Below are 12,972 nucleotides of genomic sequence, written 5' to 3'. Positions count from 1 at the left end.
CTTCTTCTCTCCAACTTTCATGCGCAACTCAACCTATTGCCCATGGGCAGAAATCCCTCCTGCTAAGTCTGCAGTAGACTGTATCGTTTTCTCCCTTCCCTGTAACACTATGCTTCTCTGCCCATTGCCGTGTAACTTGTGGTGCTCCCCTGTATCCTCAGGCTTGGTTGTGTCTTGCTGGGGCCACGTGAGCAGAAGTGACAGTGGGACAGAATGGAAAAGAAATTTGGAGAGGTGGCTTAAAGCTTGAAGACGTGGCTGCCTATTTCTACCAGTTTTTGCTTTTCGCTCTGTCCCGATGCAAAGAGGGGCTTCACTTTTGGTTTGGGTCCTAGAATGAGAACATTAAGAAAAGCTGCAGTCAACCCACAGCCACCAGACTGTCATGCAAGTGAAAAATAAAGATAATTGTGTCAGAAGCCACTGAGAATTTTAGGGTCATTTGTTACCGCAGCAGAGCCAACTAATAAAGACCAAATCATAAATACTAAATAGAAGACAGAACAAATACAACCATCACAATTCCCAGTCACCTTTATTTATATAAAAGTATATTAAATAAATTATCTCAATATATACAAACAGAACAATATTACCTCTATAAATAGAAAATCCCATATAAAACCTTTTTTAAAAATTATATAAATATATACAATGCTGACCATAGAAACTTAAAGTACCTTAAATTATAAACTCTACGTAGTTTGTTTGTAAAGTAGTCTTATAAAAATATCGTTAGCTGTCAAGTGTTTCATCAACAGCACGTAAGTCAGTTAAAGTGCTAAACTGTAATGCATGTTGGGAACGTGCCCAAAACAGAAGTCTTCTGCATTTAACACATTCATATAAAGTTTGCCAATTGTTTTGAACCTCCAAAAGAACTGAAAAAAAAAGAACCTAAAGACTGTATTACAAAAGGATAGATGTACATTAGAAAAGTCCACCCAATTTCCATTTTACTCTCCCACAGGGTTTGAAGTCAGCCCCTCGAGAGGTCTCCAAAAGTCCACCCAGGATTTTTGAAGGCATCTGTCCATCTGCTTTTCCTTAGATGACCTAGTTTCATCTTGAGTGTAGAATATACAGTCTAAAGCATGATATGTGCAAAAGGTGCGATAGTGTTAAAATAGAAATTTAAAAAACTCGGAATTGGCTGTACCGTTCAATACATTCCCAAGTGTCTAATGCTGATGTCGAAACCAGAATGCTAATTGTGAGAAGTGGTCAGATAAAGAGCTTTGAGCCCAAGGGTCTCCAGCTCCAAAACACTCATTTGTGTTTCCATATAATCTATTCTCTTAAAAGTTCTTGGTCACAGTGCAATATAAACTCTGCAGTAGCCGGCAGCTCCAACGAGTGTTCTTTATACAGTACTGAGGGGGGCGTGCTCCTTCCCGACGTGCCCCGCTCGCGCCTTCCTGCACTTGTACAGACACACAGTCAGGATGACGATCAAGATGATGATCACGATCACCACTGCTCCAATGATGATGGAAGTTTCTGAAAAATAAAAGGTACCAAGTCAATTTAGAGGGAGAGCTCAAATCCCATTTACCAGTGGGCAGAACTGAGGGCATAACCCCAAATTACACCATCCTGCTTTTGCGTAATTTGAAATTTTTCCTCCACTCTTTCCACTACAACACATTTCGATTAGGAAAGAATTTGTCAAACCCTAGATGTTTTAGGGCAATTGACATGGCGAAAAGCATTTAATGGACCATTTAATAAACTGGATAATGCTCACAGTCTAGAAAAGATACACGTAGATGGAAGCAAGAACAGCTGTTAGAAACAAATGGCTAACAATAATGCTGAGTTTGGTGGCAATGATTACAGTAGAAGACAAACTATCAGTGCAAAGAGAGAGATCCAGAGCGCTACCAGGATTCAGGTGAAGAAGAGATGCTAGCTGGTTGGGGCAAAAGAAGGCTTCCTGGTGGAGGTGGCATTTGAAACAGTTCTCAAAGGACCCATTTCAGCAGATAGAGAAGAGGCAGGGAAGCAGCAATCTGGGGATGCACGAAGACAGAGAGGCAGCGGGACTCCAGCTGGCTTTAGGAAGATGGATGTGAGGGCTGTGGGTACGATGGTCCGGAGGGGTGCAGGACCAGAGGGAAGGAGAGCCCCTTCTTTCTGTCAGCGTCCATAAACAGGAGAGAATTTATTTAAAAATGTTTTTAAATTTTTAAATCTCATCTTAGCAAGGAGCTAGGTCATCATTACCATCCTATGACTCTTTTGTTCCCTGAAAGTACTCAGAGCACCTTCCCTATAAAGCTGGGGGGAGATGCACAGGCTTTCAGCCTCGTGTATGTGTTGGAACACCTGCAGCCCTTCCAGTTAGGAACCACTCCTCATACCGTGTCTGGGCCCCGGTGTGTGCCCATGCACGTGTTGGCCATGTGCACACACATGCACACGAGTGTATCTGACAGATTCAATCCCTTCCCTTCATGGGTTAGACTTTATATCCTCTGTGGCAACAGCCCACGGTGGGTGCTCAACCAGTGTCTATCCGATGCTGCTGCAGCTGGTCCAGAAGCTCTCCCCCAGCCCCCAAGGTCAGAATTTAAGTATGAAAATATGGCCAGAGAAATCTGTGACTTGATGCCAAATCCTAAACTTGTGCTATGTACTCAGCAGAGAGCTTAGCACATGGTAGGTGCTCAAGAAAACACTTCCTACTACAAGAGAACAACATGGAAACATTTCTAAATGCCTAAAACAGTAAGAGTACCCAAAAAAACCAAGACAGTCTCTCTCTGAACAAAAGTACATTCTGGTTGTGAGGGCAGAGCTAGTCCTCTGGAAGGCATCCACGCCTTCCAGACGAATGACAGGCAGAGCCACTCACCTCCAGACACACCTTTCTCTTGGCTAGTGCACTCAATGGGACTTTCTAGACTCTTCTGGTTAGTTCTTCGTGATGGAATCACTGCTTGAACATTGAAACAGTAGTCTTCTCCTTGATCCACATCAATCAAAAACTCATTAGTGTTTGTCTTGGCTGTTTTCTGTTAAAAGATAAAGAGTTCTTAATTTACCTGGGCTCAGAGTGAATTCTTTCCCCTTTACTAAATCACTGTGGAAATAAAAGTCTACGTGGACATCTGACATATAAAGGATTAGAAGTGACTTGGCTAATCAGTTCCCCCTGATAACTGCTAAGGATGCTTTTTCCAAGACTGAAGATATCCAATTTAGGTCCATCCAACCCAATTTAGCCCCTTTAGAAGATATTTGCAGTAAAGGGAAAAAGGAATGAAGTATTGTTAAAGGGAAAACAAATTCTGTCTCTGGAATCCTCAATAGAGGAAGAAACGTGGGAGCTGGCAGGAAGCTTAGAGATGTCTGGTCCAGCCTCTGGCCAAGGAACCTGGGTATTGGAGGGGGCCCTGCCCCAAGTCACAAGGCAGCTCAAAGTCACAGGTGGAACCAGGACAGTAGGCGCCCTCCCCTCCCCGCCACCGCCCTCTCAACCACCTTGTTCTGATGTTTGAATTGGGGAAGAGGTGGGCTATAAAATCAAGGATCCACAATTTAAAACAAGTCATAAAAACAAATAAAAGAATTCTCACCTTTCCTGTACTTGAAGCTTTCCAATAATAAAGCGTATAACTTAAGTTCTTGCCAAAAACATCCCGGAGGCTCAGGTATGTGCCGTTCACTCTGAGTAAGGTACGTGCATCTTGTACGGTCACATTCAGTTTTGTCCCAACTTGTTCAAAACTCTGAATTGCTGGCCGTCCAAGGTTTGCTAAAACACAGAAAATGAGCATCGTTGGAACCAAAGAATTCTGTACAGAGTAGAATCCCATTTAGTTATCACAGTTAATAAAAACCTAGTCATCCCTCACAAAACACCCGCATAGACTCAACTCCCTGGCAGTAGTAAGCTAAGTGGCACCAGAGCTGAACTCGACAAATTCTATAGCAGTGCTGTCCAATGGAATATAATGGCAGCCACAGACATAACTTTAAATATCCTTGTAGTCGCATTAGAAAATGTAAAAAGGAACAGGAAAAATTAATTTTAGTAATATATTTTATTTAACCCAATATAGCTAAAATATTTTCATTTTTGCATGTAATCAATATAAAAACTTTTGGAGATATTTTTCCAAATCCAGTGTATATTTTACACTTAGAGCATTACCCATACATACCACTAGTCGTATGTGGTTGGTGGCTACTGTATTAAACAATACAGTTGCGTTAAGATTCCATATTTTAGAAACAATAAATTAGGAGCTGTGGGAAAGCCCAGGAAATGTCTTTGGTACCTCAAGGAACTAGTGTTAACCACTGGGTCTCTGCAATGGCTCAATTACCTCGTGTGCTTTGGTTAAACAACAGTAAAAGAAATCCCAATAATTTAACATGAATTATATGCAAGTATGTGTGTATATGTGTGAGCACATGCAAAATAAATATATGAAATATTTTCTACCTTGCACCAAAAAAGGATTTGAAGTGGTTTACAGAAAACTCAAGAACTATAAAAGGAAATCATGAGGATGCCATCGATGGAGGGCGCATGAATGTCAATGATGCTGTCGAGTTCCTAGAGGTGGCGTGGGTGTGGTGTCTATACTCTAGCTGAGAGCCCTGAGAGGCACACAGGTAAAAGCACCAGGGGAGTTTGAAGACAGGCCCTGGCACACAGGGGCTCAGGAAGGCAGCCTGATTCACCTGGGGTAAGGCTGCCTTGTAGTTCCCCCCTCAAAGCACATGCTAGAGGGGCAAGGTGGTTGACGGTCCCTCCCCCTCCTCACCATCCCTGCCCGAGAAACTGTTCCCTCTCACTGGGCCGTCAGAGGGACAAACGGAAAAGCACCAATGACACACTTTCATCCTAACCTTTCAATCGAAGTCTTCTCAAAAGAGCAGCTGACTTCCCTCTTCCTAATGTTCTACATGTGTTTATTTGAAACACCTAGTTCAGAACCACAGTCGTGACAAGAACATCTAAATCTCCTACTTGGCAGGAATCCTCTGCATTCCCTTATTATATGCTAAGGTCAGCGTAACTTGGGCAAAGGCTGGCAAGGAAAGCATTCTGCATTTTCAAAACCAGCAGGAAGGCGCCAGGCTGGAAGCAGCTGGGCAAGTGCTGGCACATCATGGGATTCAACTCATGGTCAAGGGATTACAAAAGCTGACCAAGCCCGATTACGGGCTCAGAGGGAAACTGTCTCCGTGGATTTGTGACCATTTGTGAAAAACCCTAAACTGGGACTTCTGGTCTGATGATGGGACAGAAAATTCAGGAGGGGTGTGCGTGTGTGCGTGTGTGTGTGTGTGTGTGCGTGTGTGTGTGTGTGTGTGTGTGTGTATATATGTATATAAATAAAATCTCCTAAATACATATGGAGAAACACCGAAAGCCTAGCCTTGGGGGATTTCCTACTCCCCCTCTCCCCCATCCAGCCAGTTATTGGTAGGGTCTGGGGACAGAGTGGTGGAGAAAGTTACTTGATGACACTGTTATGAAGTCCCAAGTTCATCTTCTGTGAACCTCCTACCACATCCAGAATGAGTGAAGAGGGCTGTGGCACTTACCCATTTCTGAGAAAGAAAATGTGTTTACGGATAAATACTTTTTATCTAGTGGCCCCTAAGGGTCACAAGCCCACGAGAATACTCAGAAGCTACAACAACGAGAATGACAGGTTACTACAAACCCAGCTACTTACTCTCCAGGTAAGGGGTGAACTCCAGGGAGTTTGTGAATGGAGGCTCCCCAGAAAAACCGGTGGCATTTGCCGGGTAGGAAGAGACCCGCGCCGTGTATATCTGGTTCACGTCTTTCACAACCTCATCGGTGAGGTCACACTCTGTGTTTGTTGTGTAGAAGCATTTTCTTTTCCAGTTTCCTGATCTAGGGCTAAAGGAGGAAGGAAGGAAGAGAAACAGGAACACTGTGATTTGCCTCCAACAGGACAGATGGCTCTCTGGCTGTGCTGTTGTGTTACAACAATAGCATCCACAACCATCCCCACCAGGCACGTGGTATGCAGGGCGCTTTAGACGTGTGTAAGTCCTCACAGCAACCTGGGGGTGACTCTGTAATTCTCTCTGTTTTTACAGATCAGGCAACTGAGGCAAAGTGAGATTGGGGGACCAGCTCAAAGTCACACAGTGGTTTGACTGCTGGGCCTGTGCTCTTAATCATTTTGTCAAGTATCATTCTTAAAATGTAGACAATTTGTCATGGTTACATGGGAGAAAGAGCAATTTTCCATCAAAACCCAATTATTTATTACAGTCTACTTTATATCATATCATATTGCATTCTGTTTATTATATCACATTCTATATCCTATGTGGAATATAGTCAATGTAGTAATAACAGAGTCTGTATATCTTATATATTACATTCTATTGTGACCATAATTGGAGTGGTTATTTATCATTTATTGAATCCACTATACACCAGGTACTGTACTGGGCCTTTTACACGTTACTTCATTGGACATAATCCTTTCAAGAAGGTATTGGATCTTTTTCACACATGAGAATACTGAAGCTCAGAGATGCTCACTAGATGGTACAAGGTCACATAGCTGATTAGGTAAGAGCTGGGTCTGTTCATCTCATTACACTACCTGCCTCCCTCACTTTCACAAGATGTGAATACATCTCATCAAAGAACACAGCATAATAATACAGGAAGTATCCGTCCAACAAAGTCTGAGAGACTAAGAGGCTAGAAAACGTCTTTCTTTTGCAAGGCATCATTGAAGAGGAAATGATTTAATGAACTTCTAAAGATGAAATTATTCTAAAGGACGAAAACAATTCATAGATAAATGTCACTGCAACTTGATCCACACACTTCTGTCCCACAAAAAGTGGCAGCTATACCGCTCTTCCCTTCAGTATCATCAACCCCCAGAGCGCTACCCATCATTCAGGGCCCTGCTTTAGTCCCATTGTCCCCAGGAATCTCCACATCTCCTTGCTCAGAACTGATCTCCCCCTTCGCAGTCCCCCAGCGCCACTATCTCCATTAAGCATCTAATGTGAACACGGTCTACTTGGTACCAGGGTCCATGCCCTGGTGCTCGCCTGCCAGGCAGCAGGGCTTCAGGACTTCTACGTAGCCACGCCTTGCTGAGTATTAGATGGTCTGCATTTACAGGTTGAATCAGGGGGAAAACAAGCTGCCACTTGGATTCAATGTCTAAATCCATGCATAAGAACCATCAATACCTATTTTTTAAAAATTCAAATTAAATAATTAGGCTAAGAGGGTATGGATAAACACATTCTTTGTCCTAAAATTCACAAAGTAAGATTGATATAGAAATATTTTGGTTTCTTAGATTTCTCTAATTTTCTGCGATAAAAGTAGAGAGGCTGTCTTAATTCCAGAATGACCAAAATGCATTTTTAAAAATTCTATCACTTCTATTTTAAAAAGTGAATGAGAACATGATGACACTTCTCCATCGGTATGGTAAACAAGTCATTCAGATAAAAGGAGAGAGACTGCTGGGCTCTGCGGCCACATTCCATGTGAGAGATCCAGTAAGGGGTTCCTCCCAGCTCAGCGTAGGAACCACAGTGCTCTATGGCAAAATTCAGCACAAGCACCTAGATCACTGAAAGTAACAGTCAGTGAAGTCATGGGAATAGGTAACGAGGGGGCAATTCTGTACTAAGTTCTTCTCAATGCTATTACCAGCATTAACACTTTAAAAGCCTTCGAGGTTCCTCTAGGTATTGCAAAATCTCCTGATTTGAAAATAATAAAAGTCTCACCTGAATTACTAAAAAATTCCAACAGAATTCAGACTGAGCAGTTAGGACCAGGTTGTTTTCTAGAAGCTTTAGAAGTTCAGTTTTAGAATTCAGAACATTTCCGTGGAATCATTATTGCAGGTGACGGTTTGGTGCCAGGACTTGAGCCAATAACACTTCCCAGCCACCACTGAAAACTGTTTCCAAAGGGGAAAAATGGAGCTGGAGTTCCCAGTCGGGGCTTCAGGCCCAGCAGTGGCGCCCCGTGGCTGGGGACAGGCTGGTAGTGGGTGCAGAAGAGGAGCAGCAGGTTGAGATGCTATCTCTAGTGAAGAAAAACCCGGAGGGAAGGAGGCCCGCTGAGGAGATGCAGTGGGAACAGCTTTCCTTCCTCCTTCCAGGTTTGGGGCCTCACATCAGACTGTGGCAGAGCCCCCTGAGGAGGCGGTCGTGTAGGGTACTGGGAGACCTTGGTTCCAGACCCGGCTGGGCATTCACCATCAGTACAGTCATGAATAAACCCCTCACCTTCCCAGGGCAACAGTTTCCTCTTCCATAAAATTACTGCTATGGTCCCTTTCACCCAGGAATCCCGTTTACCCCTGGGGAGGTCACGGAAGAGTGCGGGTCTCCGGGGCAGAGGGAATGCTCACAGGTCCTCTAGCGCAGGGGCAAGAGTATAGGGCCCGCTCGGCAGGAACCCCCATGTCCGCGGGCGCCCCCAAGCTGCAGCTCTGCTCTAGGATGTTTGCGTATCAGGGGCCATGTTCACTTAACAGTAGCCTTCCAAAGTCCAAGAACTTAGGGTTAACAAAGGCTTATGTTTAAAAATCAGGTAAATTAAAGTAAATTATAAATGTTTCCACATGCTCACCCAACATAAGATTGAATACATTTAGGAGGTAAGTATTTCTCCTAAAATCTTATTTTCACTCTCCAGAAGGAAAGTGTCTACTAAGATAAACTTCTGCTCTGTATCAGAGGAATTAATTACTAATTCTCAACGAGTGGAATCTGAATTGACAAGTCTGGCCATAATCATTACCTGGGGTTATGAAATTCCTTTATTTCTCTCTCCCTTTCTCTATACGTGCATGCACGTACACACACAAATTCTCTTCCCTGTTCGTTTGGCGTCAAGTTCATTTTGAGAAACAAGAACATCCACCTAAAAGACCCACTCCATACCTAGGAGTTGCATTCCTAAGCCTATAAAAGGCTTGACGCAAGCTAAAACAAAACAAAACAGCAGAACACCTTCAATTTTAGCCTGTGATACTTTTGTGCCTTTACACAATTAGTGTTAATTTCCACAGCAGCATTTCTCTATTTATTAAGATCTCTACCAAGGCTCCTAGAACATTTCAGAAACCAAAAATTTGCCAAGAATATGGTGAAAACCATCCAGGAAGACAAGTGGCACAGGTCCAACATTTAGACTGAATATGCTGAATTACTGGCTCTTGGAGAGAGCTGTCAATCACAGATGAGGATGAATGAGCAGAGCAGCCTTGACAGCTGAGGGTGCAAACCCAGGAATATTTCTTTCCAGCTTAGTGAGTAAGGAATTTGACCTCTTCTGAGATCACATAGGCAACTAAATTTTGATTCATAAATCCAAAGATTAATGAATCAAACACTGCTTAAGGGCACTGTATAATCTGAACTCCACCCCACCTCTTCCCTAACACGTTAGACCCAGCTCACAGTCTAGACGGTTAGCAAAGGAAAAAGATGTGTGCGCTGAGATGAGAACAGTTATTATGGATCCAGAACCACATCTATCTTCAGCCACCTGCTCAAGAAGCTTCACCTCTCCATGCTTATACTCCACTTATGAATTTTCCCATCATCTCCAAAAACAATTAAAATGTTCTATCAATTTGAGGTCTGGAAGCGTTGCAGGCTTGATAGAGTATGGCTCTGGCCAACAAATTACTATGAATGCCCTCTTCTTTGTCATCTGTTAGATAATCTCATCTATTAATCAGCTTTAAAGACATTTGCACTCAGCACAGTGGAAACATCAAAAACCTTATTTTTCTTTTTTTGGACCTAGCTTACCTTATCTCAACAGTGTAGACATGATTGATGGGTTTGGGTTCCCACTCCAAAATTGTCTTGAAATTAGTTGATTTCCAAGTTAAATTATATGCTGCCACTACATCTCTAGTGCCTTTAAATAACAGAGAAAGAGCTTTTATTACACAAACTTCTCAGCACATGATTGCAAGTGGATGCCATAAAACACCCCCCACCCCCCAACATCACCACAAGCCTCACATTTATTTTTTTCCAACCACAAAAGCTTCACTACTAAATTATCGAAAGAAAAAAAGTTTTCAAATATTTTCTAGACCCAGAATTTCCTCATGGCAAGATCTACCTTGTAATCTAAGAAAACAGGCAAGGATCTTGAAATCTTTGAAATTATTCATAGGGGAAGCCCTGTGATAACTTGACCCGGAGGCACAGCCTGGGAACCATCAATGTCCGAGGGTGTCCACCGCCCAGCTTGGGAAGGGCAGGACTTTAGGGTTCAACTCACCAGGGAAAGTGGGCTAAGTAGGGTTTTCGATAAATTATGGAAAAGGGCAAATCCCACATGTGTGAGAAGAGTTAAGACTGCATACAATGAAAAAGCCAAATCTTGACTTTTTCCATTTGTATCTAAAATGTCTCTATACTGAAACTTTCACAGACCCCCAGGCAGACGTGTGGCCTGTCATACCATCGGATGGACATCGGTTAGGATGCTTTATTATTAAGGCCTGCTTCGCCAATACTCAGCAGGTCATAGTCTCTGCCCAGCCGCACACACCGAGTAGGTATATGGGGCATGCACAATGTGGCGCCCGCTCCAATCCAAGCAACGTTTTGCAACATGATTGCCTCTAACCCAATCCGAAACAAAGACGATCAAGAGAAGACCGGGGGCCGCTTTTTATTAAGGGAAGCGCGCATATAATGAACGATAATCACAGTGCACGCTGACCTGTGCAGGCGCGGACCCATGTCCCACCACCTTCAGGGTCGCGACCCCCTGGGAAGCTCTTTCTAGACATTTAAAGCCAAGAGCCAAAAATCCACTTACGCAACAACAATGGACGCCCCGATGAGCATCTCGAGCAAAAGGGGCGGAGGGGACCCAGGCGAGAACTACCTACCCCTCAACTCCCGCCTGCGCGCCCCGGGGCCCAGGTTCATTCCAACTCGGCTAGGGGAGGGCGTCCGAGTCCAGCGGGCGCGGGGGCCACCTCTGGACAGCCGGCTGCCAGCCAGGACTGTACCCCCTCCTCCGGCCGGCGCTCCTCAGGGCTTCGAGGTCGGGTGCCACTCACCTGCGGCTCCAGCCACCTGGAGGAGGATCCAGCCGAGCAGAAGTGTCCGGACGACGGCGGCCTCGGGGCAGGGCACCCGGGACCCGGTGGGGGTCGCCATGTCCACGAGCTGGCGGCGAAGTCGGCAGGACTCCGCTGCGCCTCGGAGGCTGGGGAGGTTGGACTGGTAGATTGGGCTGGACGGGCCCCTGGGCGGCCTTGCGCAGCTGCACTAGGCGCGGGGAACCCCGAGTCTGCGGGAGCCGGTGCCGGGCGCGTTATAAAAAGCCGCGGGGACGCGTGCACCCCGGCGCCCGCCCCCGCCGCTCCTCCCCACTCCCCGCCCCCGGCCCGGTCACTCGCCGTCGCGGTGGGCGGCCCCGGCGAATCCACACCCCTGCCCCGCCTCCTCCTGTAGGAAACTCCAAGACCCTGCAAGGGCTGATTCACCCGTGATTCAACCGCGCCGCCAAGCGCAGAGCTGCACTTCTGCGCTGGCGGCTCCAGGTGCGGCGGGCCCCACAGTCCCCCAGGCTCCAAGAGCCCTCGGCCCCCAGTCCCCGTGGCCCTGGGCCACCCAGGCCGGCGACCCCAACGTCCATCCTGAGTGGGCAGCAGGTCTGGAGGAAGAAAGAGAGGCCGCGTTGGAAGGAGTTCTCGAGAACGGAGAAAGGGATCCTCCCCTTCCTTCCCTGTGGTGAAACGGTGTTGTCCGGCCGGTGGGAGCTGCAGCCCTTACAGAGGTTAATAGAAAGTCCCGGCTCCGCGGGCTCTGCTGATAGCGGAGGGCATTTCCAGTCCACGTGGGCTGAGCCTCGGAATCTGCAGCCAAGTAACCGCGTGAGGAGTAGGGCCCGCTCCCAGCTGCGGTTTCATCTTCTACCCCAAAGGCAATGAGACCTGGCCTTCCTACTCACAGCGCCCTTAGCGTGGGTCGCATTCTATAAAGGTGGGGCAAAGTCAGGTGTGTCTGCGCACAGGTCCGAAGGTCAGTTAGCCCAGGCCAACTCGGGTTAATGACCGAGGAAGAGCTGCCCCAAATCTGGCAGTTTGCCTCTGGGAGAATTCCAGCGTGACATCTGTAGCCCTATGGTTTCCGAAAGAATTGTTCTCACGTTGAAGATGACTTTTGTGGGATTGAGTTAGTTCCTTTCAAGTGAAGAGAAACCAAAAATGAAATTAAAAAATTAGTTTTTCTGAATTGTTTTCTGACTTCCTCTTCTGGGCTTTCCTGGAAAATTGTCAGACAAGACAATTTTATCTCTTATTTGTGCGCTGTCTTGTCAAGTTCTTCCCATCACTCGTCTATTATTACTCTGTAGTTGCCTCCAAGACAGACTGGAGAGTTCATAGAGAGAGGATGGAGTCTTTCCTCTCTTTCTTTCACTTTTTTCCTAGGAAAATCAGCCTTGCATTTTAGTGCATGCTGTATACACATTACTATATGGCCTGCTGAGCCATAGCATTACAACTCACTTTAAAAGAAACTAAACTTTGCAAAATTTTTATTTTTTCTCTTTCCCGCGAGCTGAAATAGCACGTCCAGGTTTAGCTCTTGTAGTCCTCCCTTCTTGGAGCTGAAAGCTACGCTTGCTGGTTTCCTCTTTGAGCTCTTTTCCAGCTCTAAAACCCACAAAGTTTATATTTGCAAAACTAAACCATGCAATCCTCCGTTTTGCAGTCTCTGGCCTGAGTCATTTTCCCTCTCAGATCTTTAGCCCCACCTGGGATGTGAGTCTTCGCACTCTGGAGTTGAAGTTAGCTAGGAGAAAATGCTCCACTTCCATCAAGTGCGTTAGACTCCCCAAGGAATCATTGCTCTGTCTACAGGTCATTGATTCCATTTGGAGCCACTGACTGTCCTGAAATCATAAAGGGCTTTACGCAATGTCAGAATCAGTAA

General features: G+C 45.5%; 1 protein-coding gene across 1 annotated transcript; it reads right to left on the bottom strand.

Annotated features, from left to right (window-relative positions):
* Positions 1-518: 518 nt before the first annotated feature.
* Positions 519-11,318, bottom strand: F3 (coagulation factor III, tissue factor). The gene is made up of 6 exons (XM_004420814.3): positions 11,091-11,318; positions 9,814-9,925; positions 5,700-5,890; positions 3,582-3,760; positions 2,858-3,017; positions 519-1,500 (listed from the first exon to the last, which is right to left on the bottom strand). Exons 1-6 carry the CDS (start codon positions 11,188-11,190, stop codon positions 1,364-1,366), a joined length of 879 nt encoding a protein of 292 aa, XP_004420871.1. The 5' UTR covers positions 11,191-11,318; the 3' UTR covers positions 519-1,363.
* Between the last annotated feature and the right edge of the window lie 1,654 nt (positions 11,319-12,972).

The sequence above is a fragment of the Ceratotherium simum genome, chromosome 2 (assembly GCF_057802395.1).
Source record: "Ceratotherium simum simum isolate JZ-2026a chromosome 2, ASM5780239v1, whole genome shotgun sequence".
Lineage (NCBI taxonomy): Eukaryota > Metazoa > Chordata > Mammalia > Perissodactyla > Rhinocerotidae > Ceratotherium > Ceratotherium simum.
The sequence above is the reverse complement of the archived record's forward strand: the minus strand, read 5'-3'. Positions and strand labels throughout refer to the sequence as shown.

Bases quoted from the DNA above. Each gene is read 5' to 3' on its own strand.
- F3 (XM_004420814.3), bottom strand. From the start codon at position 11,190: ATGGCGACCCCCACCGGGTCCCGGGTGCCCTGCCCCGAGGCCGCCGTC. The intron at 5,891-9,813 runs GTAAGCTAGGTC...TTCCTCCTTTAG, and splicing joins GTCTACACTGTTGAGATAAG to CCCTAGATCAGGAAACTGGA. The intron at 3,761-5,699 runs GTAAGTAGCTGG...TCTGTGTTTTAG, and splicing joins GTTCACCCCTTACCTGGAGA to CAAACCTTGGACGGCCAGCA.